Genomic DNA, 9,911 nt, shown 5'->3' with positions numbered 1-9,911 from the left:
TAGGGTTTTGTACTTTGTATTTGCGAAACTTGTCAAAAATCAATCAGTACACGACATTTCATGTTTGTTGGTAAAATACGCTGTCGATTTTTTTTTCAGCCAGTGAGTTTGTATCAGATTTAAAACTGATATTGTAGGTTAGTCAGAACATTTTAGGTTTCACCTAGTCGGTCAGTTTTTGCAAGCTTTCTCCCTGCTGTAATCTTTCTTCAACAATATCAGCTTGAAAAACTATACTGAATCGATTCAATTGAATTCTTTTGTGAACACTATACTATCTAAGAAACAAACCTTGAGCTGATTTTACACAGTCATTAGATCAAAAGCTAATTTCGAAGAACTTTAAACATTTAAGTTTCTAAAATGATTTTAAATGAGTATGAAATGATGTAACATGGACTCAATTGGAGATGTTGATCGTTTTCGAAAGTCTTATAGATGTTTTTTTTTGTAAAAATTCACTTCAAAATTCCTTATTTCATTGAAATGGATGGTTCCCTCAATAGATCAAGTTATTCTTGAATTTCTTCGGGAAGGGGAATCTCAAATGATTAACTATTTGTATCTCAGAATTTTAAGCTCTTGAATAGGGCTGATCCATGTAGTAGTCAGGTCGCATCGGAGCAGGAACTGACGGTGGTCTATCTTCAAATGACATCCGTCTCATGCTGTTCAAACTTCGGGGGGAGTCAATTGGAGCTTCTCCTCGCATTCCAGGCCCAGAAAATTCTCGTTGCTCACTCAGGACACTTCGAGGAGACATTTCACGCAATCTGAAATCGAATAACTAAAAAAACTGTTGCCTGAAATCGGTGGCGTGCGCTGGAATGTTTGACAGTTTTCTGGAAGAATTTTTTGAACACTTTTACCGTCAGCCCTTTGAATGTTTGATTTCTGCTGATAACCTAGATCACCATGTTAAGCATAGTTTCAACAACCCTTCAGAACTAGTAAATAACAGCCTTAAGAAAAGTTTGACGGTTGGTCAGCCAAGAATTATTGTCATAAAAATGTACACATGAAGCAACCAGAAATGGAAGGAGAGGGCGGGGCTAAAAACTGCTGCACAATTTACAGTTTTGAAGACTATTTCAGAGATAATACTTTGTTTCTATTTATATCTTAATTTTCTCAGAATGTTTTTCAAAAGTAAGATAAGATATTTGAAGTGCTTGAATAAAAAATTGAAACTAAGGATGAAATATCTACAAACCAAAAAATTGTTGTGGTTTTTATTTTCATTTTGCAAATTTTTTCGACTTCACTGAAAACTTCAAAAGTCAGACTCGGGCAGATTTTTTTTGGAAGAAGGGGATTCGACCCCCCCCCCAAGGGATTCGACCCCATGTCGATCCAAAGGGTCCCCCTTTTGGTATTTTTTAAGAAAACCAATTTTGGCCAACTGGCCCTAAAATTTTTCTAAAGGCGCCTTCGGCTCCAATATACAGTAACTTTGAGGGGGAGCGCGCGCCAAAAAAACGCGATTTTTTGTCAAAATTTTCCAAAAAGTGCCCAAAAACGGCTTTTTTGACCTGTATTTTCAAAAGTTCGTCTGCGGCGCAGAAAATTTTGCCCAAACACTATGGTCGACCTCAATATGGTCGACCTAAAAATCAATATGGTCGACCTAAAAAAAAGGTCGTCAAAATTTCCGAAAATGTTCCGAAAATCCGCCCCTCCTCGAGAAAATCCTAGATCCGCCCCTGGTCAGACTACTCTTTTAATTTTTGATTAAAATTTCAAAGCTTTGTATTGATACCTTTGAGTATTTTCTGGACTCTTGATTTTTTGGTCGGTGTCTGGTTCGTGTTTGTGCCGGTTTAATGTCCAGTACAGTTTGAAGGTAGCAGCTGCAAAAGTACAGAGGGAGAATGCGAAGGAGACCCATGCGAGGCTGTGGGAGTAACCGAAAGACTGGTACTCGAAGGTGTTTTGGAAGTAACTGCCCACAACAAGAGCGGCAGTCAACAGGAACACAACTACGAAAAATTAATTGTAATAAAAAGAAACACAACGGAAACGTCGATACGGGAAATATCTGGAAAGTAATTTCGGTTGGTTTTTTTCTTATTATTAATATTCTTATTCAATTTATTAATATGCTTCATTCAATTTGGATTCCTCCTTTAAAAATACTTATTTTTAACTTTGCCAAAGTTCTTCTTGTTGAAAAAAATCAAATTAGGCTCTGAAAGCTTACCTTGGAAGAAGCTAATCCAGAAGACTGCGCCAGACATAATGATGCAGGAGGGTCTGATGCCCAGTATTTGGTAGGAGGGGATAGTGATCACCAGGCAGCCTGAAGCCATCGACAGAAGATAGATGGCTGTTCCCATCTGTAGCTCAGGATCTGAAAAGCAAAAGATGCATGAAAAGCAGTTTTAGTACCAATTAAGGATAAAAATAGTGGATCTCCTAAGAAATATTTTAGAGAGAAAACAGAGAAAAAGTCTGTATTGTAAGTTTCTATTTGATCAATCAATTCTACTTGCATCATACCAAATGCATGGGTTAAATGGCCCTGTTCAGTAACCTTGTTCAAGAAAACAGTTTGTTTGCCTTGTTTGCCCTCAAGGTGCCTTGTCAAACATCAAAACTGTGGAAACTGTAGTCCCAAAAGGATCAGTAATTAGCTCAATTCTTTTCCTGTTCTTTATATATGGTCTTCCTGAAGACCAACAGAACTTTGAAATCATTTTTCTGCTAATGATACAAACCTACATAGAGAACTGAAATACGTTAAAATTATAGAAAGTGAGCTTGAAAAACTTTAACAATAGATGGCATAAAACGACACTCAAAACTCAGATTATGGTAACACGCTAATATAAGAAAACTCACCACGCAAAGTTATTTGGCAACCACTGGATAATCCCAAAAAGCCAAAAATGACTTAGATTGTTTTTCTGAAACAATCGACGGTATCGAGAAAAAATTTAGTAATTATATATCAAAATCATACAACACAAAACAACTTCTAGATAAAAAGTAGCTATTACATTTTAAAGCAATATATCCAACCAATGTTTCAGTATGCTACTTCGATTTATAGCACTGCATATAAAACCTTGCTGATTGTTCTGTAAGATATGCATGACGAACCGAATTTTTTTCTTATTTGAGCTACATGTTTATGAGGTTCTAAATTTTCAATGTAAATATTTAAGATCTGAACAATGAAATTCATCAGTTATTATTTTTTTTGAGAAATATGAAATAACTCTCTCTTTCTCAAGCGTCTTAAGCAAAGCAACAGTTAAGTTTTAATGATCAGAAAAAAGAATTATCTGTACATACGCGTAAGCTATACAACGTTCTGGCTGACTTTCACACCGATTGCTGTCAAATTTTTTTGAATTGAATGAATCGGAACGGAGTAGTTGTTAGAACAACTTAAGAGGCAACTACCTAATGGATGTGGAAATTTTCACAGATATTTTTTATCGACAAAAAGTTTGGATCATTTCGGGTTTTTTCAATGATCAGAAAACGAATACTATTATAATATCTGGGATATACTCGAAAAGAGCCGACTAAATTACCTCTGATTGGGAGAGGCGTTGAGTCATAGTCTCCCATCATGAAAAACCTCCACATGCCGACAGAGTGGATTCTGTTACTGTCGAGATAACTGATGCTCTGTCTGTTGTCCACCCTCGCAAAATAGTCCCCCTGTTCCGACACTGTCTCCGCCCAGTTGCCCCCACCCAATGCCAGACATGACGTTATCAGGGTCACAACTTCTGCTATGGCCATAACAATCACAGTTATGATATGTGTAACGTCCTCCATATTAAAACGAACTGATTATAACTGATTTATTTGAAAAAATCACCTTCAAGTTTTTGTAAAAAAATTACGATGAAATTGAAAATGGTCTCAAAATATTTGATAGAAGTGAGTGGTGGACACTTAAAAAAACATGAAATTGTCGAATATGTTTTTACACTCAAAACGTTTTCATGAGAACTTTTTGAAATCAAACTTGATAACGAATTAAATTTTCAATTTTGATAGGAAAATTGTAGTATTACAGAACAACAAACAATTAGGCAGCTTATATAAAACGTAAAACACAAATTATTACTAATAACAAGAAAAAAGTTTGCTTATTGCTTTTTCATAATAGATTGAAAGTCACTGGTTAGTCACAAATGCATCTGATGCACTAAAAATAGGATAAACAAGTCGTTATGGAATTTTGTGAATTGGCAATAATAATTTATGACTGCGTTTGGTTATGAAGAAAAAAAACAATTGTTTCAGTTTTGTCCTGTTGTTTTCATCAATGCGCCAAATAGAATAAAGGAATTGAAAACATCTGTTATAAACAGCAAGTGGATTATTGGTAATTCGGAATGCCAAAATAACGCATTTTTTCATCGCTAATACAAACTGACTGAATATTGAAACATTAAGCAAATGTAAAATTATGGAACAACATTTGTTGACCGTTGCAAATTTATAGCAGTTTTTCTTACAAACAATAAGGTGTTGTCTACGATGTAAAAATAATTGACTGAAAAATTCTGGAGGCCAGTTTCGGAATTCATCAAAATAACTTGTCACCTATCAAAGCTTACTGCCCGAATCAATCGCCCATGGATCACAATAGATTATATTGTCATTTTATTGTCAGTAATTATAAAATTACAAAATAATCGATTATAATCCATTAAAAAATGATAATTATCGTTATATTTTTTATATCAATATAATCCATCATAATAGAATCATTCTAAAGAAGTTACTCATTCAATTCGCATTTTTTTCAAAGTTATCCCATTTTTTGTTTAGAGCAATTATTACGTATTAAGTTTCATAAGCTTTTATTTTTCACAAAAATTTTACATATTTAAGTTTTCTGTACTTTTTCAATTTGACAGTTCAACATGTTGTTTCATTCTATTTATTACCATCGCCGGTAAAAAAAATCACCATTCGCCCAGTTTTACCATTGCCATTCTTCGCCCACTATCAAGTGGGGGGTCTTTCAAGTGGGGGTTTAATGATTGAAAGGAGTTACCTAATGATTGAATAGGGGTAGGAAAATGGTTGAAAGGGGGAGGGGGGAGGTGACTCCATGTGAACTCCACCACCTCTTTAAACAACGGTCTCTCCCCAGCTTGCCCCCCCCCCCCCCCCCCCCTCATTGCTTACCCCTCCCCAGTTTACGCCCCTTCCAGTTTACTGAACGTGGTGGGGGGTTAAAAACTTGAGGGGTTGGACTTTTTGTTAAAAAATGTGGGGGATTAAACTGGGGGAGGGGCGTGAGCCCCCTACTTTCAGTTGTAAAAAGACTGGGGGGGGGGGGTATGGTTAATTGTAACCTGTGGTGAGGGTTTTAGTTCGTGTTAAATTAAAATAAACATGGGGATGGGATCGGTTGAAGGCATTTGTTTTTTACCTGTTTTGATTGTTATAACATAAAAAAGACATGGCTCATAATTTCTGGCAAAATTTGCAAAATCGTTTTGATTTTTATTTCAAAAGCAACCGGTTATAATCTCCGATTATGTTTTCCAGTTAACGATTTCAGAGCAAAAATGCAGTTCAATCAATTTTAAAGGATTATAACGGATTAGTTTTTTTTCAAAAAAAAATTGATTTTAAAGTCAATATAACCAATTTCGTGGTCTGAATTTTACTTCTGCAATGATTGTAATGGATTATTTTGGTCTCAGAAATCAATTTTAATCAAATAAAAACCATGGGCACTCATTGCAGGTATGGTTGATTTTAATTGAATTTCAAGTTGATTGATCGGGCATTACGCCAAGCTAAGACGATTTATCCACAAGAGAAATGACCAGCATACGAGCTGTTCAGCTCACCACGGCGAACAGCTGCTGTGCCCCGGCTTAAGAATTTTATTCAATTTTGATGGTTAATTTTTTTGAGCTGATGGGCCTCCATATGGTTAATGGGCCTCCATATCCGACTTTTCGATTGATAGGCGGCGGAGACGTGACTACTTATCCACCGCTCCCCAATAACCTTTGGTATTATTTTGAGGTTATACGGTGCCTAATTTGGCTTCCCTTATTTAAAAATTTTTGTAAAAAAAGGTTTCATCAACAACATATTCCAAGTTGAGAACTTTTTTCTTCGTAAATCGCAAAAACAAATTTTAAAGTTTGAACGGACAGCTGAGAGATTTCAATAGTATAAGAAACAATGAATATAGTGAAATATCACTGGCAGTAAAGACACTTTAAAACAGCAAATAAGAACGGTAGTCGTTCAAGTTCGCCTTTAACACAGCATAGTGGTTTAGAAAAGAAAACATAACAAAAGAGCTTTGTTTCCGACCACCCCTCAAGGGTGGAAGGAACTATAGCTAACAGAGTACTTTTTTTCACGCTGTGAGTTAGGTCCTTTTGGTTAACTCATAGAGTAATTTCGGATAGGGTACACCGTCTGCTCGTCACGCTATCTTATTTTCGGCCGGATAGATTAGTGCAACTTCTTAGTCTAATACCGATCTTAATCTTACTCTTATATCTACTAGTCTCAGGGTGTTTAACTAGTCTCTGCTAGGCTCAATAGATCTAGAGTATACTGGCTTATTGCGTCCGCTGAAGTTCTCTTGGAGAGGCAACTAATTTCTAAGTTAAATTCAAATCTCTCTGGTGCTGAAACTACAAGTAATTTCAGCACTTAAAAATAAAAGGGTTGTTAGTTGGATGGATTATGATTGGTTAATATTAAATATTTTACAGTGGTAAAATATCTAATTTATCCAATAATAAAATGTTGTTTAGATCAGGTTCCACCCATCCGGGGTTTACAGAGTTTTTAGAACAATATTTCTTCTCTGCAATTTGAAGGATGGATGATGAACGTTGGTATTTGGCGAACATCATTTTCTTATCCGGTTCCTCTTGAGGAAGAACGTTCCAGGACGCTGGAATCAGGGATAGGAAGTTATTATTGCGTCATTCGACAACGACTGTGATCCCCAATGAAATCAATCCGATTTCAAAATGGTTTGCTATGTCAGGTTTTTCTGTATTATTAGAGAACTGTTTTGTGTGCAGCCTCGTCTGGGAATGGCGTGAAGATCGTGTTTGGAAGGGATGCCTTGTAACTTGGACCTGTACGTATACTTGAGCATCGAGGTGGTCATTGGTCTAGTTCAATGAAGTCCTTTTCTGCGAAGTCAAGTCGTACTCTAAATCCTTTGAGTCGTGATTGTGGATGGCATGTCGGTTGTGTTTAGCCATTCTTTTGTGCGAGTGTGATGGGATCATCTAGTCTTTGGATGTTCGTCTTTGTTGTTGTGTATGATCTATATACTGCAAAGTATGATTTACATTTTATAAACTTATGTTAATTTGGTTTTTTAATCATGAACTTAGTTAGTCGTTTTCACAAAAGCGTTTTGTTTTAGTTCAGTTATTCGGAAGAGTTACTCACCCTTGACTTTATAATAGTCTTCAAAAGAATAAATTATCCAGTTTTAAGCTGGGTTAATCCGGTTTGGGTATCGTTGGTTTTCTTTTCTTAGTCATGCTGTTATTTTATGATTTGTGGTGTTTAGTAAGCTGCGTTGGTTAGTTTGGTTTAGTATATAATTCCTTTCCAACCGTGTTAAAGGAAACTTTGAAACTTGTTATCGTGTGTTAGAGTTGTTTATAGTGAAAGCTTGAAACTTAAAATCATTATTTAAACAATTCTTCGTGGGCGAGCTGTGCGAGTTTGGATAGAATTCTTGTGCGAATCAATGAAAAAAATGAAAAGGTTAGTACTGTTTTCTCATTTTATGAATTGATTGCATTGAATTTGAATTTTACTACGTTTTGGGGAAGTTTCAAATTATAAATTTTCATCGTATTCAATTTTACTGCTTCGTGGGGAAATAGTTTATAGATGAAATTACTACAATGGGTATGAATTTTACTACATTATTTAGTGCTAAAGATTAAGGAGTTTGAATATATTTTAACAAGTTTGTATTTTTATTTGTCTTTTCTGTTTTGTAGATGATTGTGGTGTGAAGACTAAAAGAATAAATCAAACATTGATAAAAAATGGTTAGTATACATTTGAATTTATTAGTTAAAAGTATTTTAAACTATAGTTACCTTAGTCTTCTGGGAAAAAGCCGTGGGGGAAGATGTCGTGAATCATGTCTGATGTTGTTAGTAACTTGACTAGTATGCGTATGGTGTTTTTAGTTTGTAGCAGTGGCCAAAGCAATTAGAGTGCCTTGATGGTGTTTAGTTCTTCTGTGCCTACTGCGAACTCGTAAGGTGTGTTTTGGATGAGGTTATTTATTTTATGGTTAAATTTAGTATTGTGAATGAATTCTAATATGGGTATTTCAATAGGTGTGATAAATTCATGCGGGATAAGGAAGGGTCTTGATTCTTCGGCGTTGAAGGTCTTTGTGATGGGACAGAATATATACATTTGGGTAACTGGGTCATAGTTGCGGAGGATGCCGTGTAGGTTAGTATCTTTAAAGCAATATGTAAAATTTAGAAAAAATGGTGACGTGTATTTTGAGTTAAGAAACTGAAAACAATGGTGAGGTTGTCTTGATGGAGTGTGCAAATCAAAATGATTTTGTATAAAACGATAATATGTATATGGGTGCGTTTGTTTAGTGCGTCACATAAGATCGTGGGAACAGTGCAAATCGCGTTCCTGTGGTGAAAGAAAGTGAAACGTTAGTGAAAATGACTGAAATTTGTCATAGAAGCTCTCGTATGCTTGAATATCAACTAGTGATTCTGAAATAATATGATCATGCTTTCTATCAAAATATTAAGCGTAAATACATATGACGTTTTGATGAAAAATTTTTCTGATAGTTGCGGGTTTGCGAAGCGGTCTTCATCTAAAAATTGATCTTGATTAGGGCGGATGATATTATGATCGTAGTGTTCTATTGCAAAATTGTTAGCTCGGGGTGCGGTGAATGTTTTTAATAATTTTTTATATCCAACGTAAGTAAATTGTCGAGGTGTTAGTGTTGTGGTTAGTCTATATAACATGTTTTTATTTTTCTTGATACTTTCAGTAGTATTAGCTAATGGTAGGCAGAGGGGGTTAGTATAATGATAATAAGCTGTCCAATGGAGTGTTGGCATTAGAACGTGCTCATCAACAAAATTTCGTGTTTCGTTAGCAATGGTAGGTGTATTTAATGTATATTGCGGAAATGATGGTAGGTTGATATCTAGAAAATTTGTCGTATTTGTGTGTTCTGGGTGGTTGATGTATTCTCGGGCTGTTCCGGGTTTGGTTGGGAATGGATGATTTGGGAATTTTTGTTTAAAAGTGCGATAAGCTCGGTTAGTACTGGTAGGTGTTTCAGTGGATGTGGATGATTGTGCTAATGATGGAGTGTAAGCTGAAGAGTGTGTAGGAGTTGGTGGATTTGAGGATGTTATTGTGGATGATAGTTGATGTAGTGTAAGGGTGTTGGATCGTATTAACTGTTGTTGTAAGGTTATAAAATTGTCGAGTTCTGCGGAAATTTGGATGGTATCTGGGGAGTTATTTTGTGATCTGTCGGAATGAAATGGAGAATAGGTTGGGGTTACTTGGGAAGCGTAAGAAGGAGTGGAAAGGGATGAGAGTGGATGAGTGGATTAGATGGGTTAAAAAGGGGGCTGCGGAAAAACTGAGGAGTTGGTCTGGGTATGGGTAGAAGGAGATGGTTCGGATTCTGCAAATTCGTCGGGGGTTTCTACATTTGCGTTACTAAATTGTGAGATAGTATGAAAAACTGAAATATCTGAGTTAGTATCAGAATTCGTGCTTGATGATATATTAATAATTGGAAAATCGGGTGGTGGGAAAGCAAAAAGTGGGATAATTGGGATTTGAGTTTGGAGGTTGGCTGGGTGGCAATTTGAGCGATGGAGGAATCCAAGTTGTCGGCTCATCGTGGGCTAAAA

At 35.9% G+C, this 9,911-nt stretch overlaps 1 protein-coding gene across 1 annotated transcript; it reads right to left on the bottom strand.

Annotated features, from left to right (window-relative positions):
- Positions 1-330: 330 nt before the first annotated feature.
- On the bottom strand, positions 331-4,331 carry LOC134856893 (uncharacterized). The gene is made up of 4 exons (XM_063873188.1): positions 3,543-4,331; positions 2,201-2,350; positions 1,760-1,979; positions 331-773 (listed from the first exon to the last, which is right to left on the bottom strand). Exons 1-4 carry the CDS (start codon positions 3,790-3,792, stop codon positions 575-577), a joined length of 819 nt encoding a protein of 272 aa, XP_063729258.1. The 5' UTR covers positions 3,793-4,331; the 3' UTR covers positions 331-574.
- Positions 4,332-9,911: the final 5,580 nt, after the last annotated feature.

The sequence above is a fragment of the Symsagittifera roscoffensis genome, chromosome 1 (genome assembly GCF_963678635.1).
Source record: "Symsagittifera roscoffensis chromosome 1, txSymRosc1.1, whole genome shotgun sequence".
In the NCBI taxonomy this organism is placed as follows: Eukaryota; Metazoa; Xenacoelomorpha; order Acoela; family Convolutidae; genus Symsagittifera; species Symsagittifera roscoffensis.
The sequence above is the reverse complement of the archived record's forward strand: the minus strand, read 5'-3'. Positions and strand labels throughout refer to the sequence as shown.

Coding starts and splice junctions, on each gene's coding strand:
- LOC134856893 (XM_063873188.1), bottom strand. CDS start 3,792: ATGGAGGACGTTACACATATCATAACTGTGATTGTTATGGCCATAGCA. Junction 2,351..3,542: donor AACGCCTCTCCCAATCAGAG/GTAATTTAGTCG, acceptor TTTGCTTTTCAG/ATCCTGAGCTACAGATGGGA. Junction 774..1,759: donor AGTCCAGAAAATACTCAAAG/GTATCAATACAA, acceptor ATTCGATTTCAG/ATTGCGTGAAATGTCTCCTC.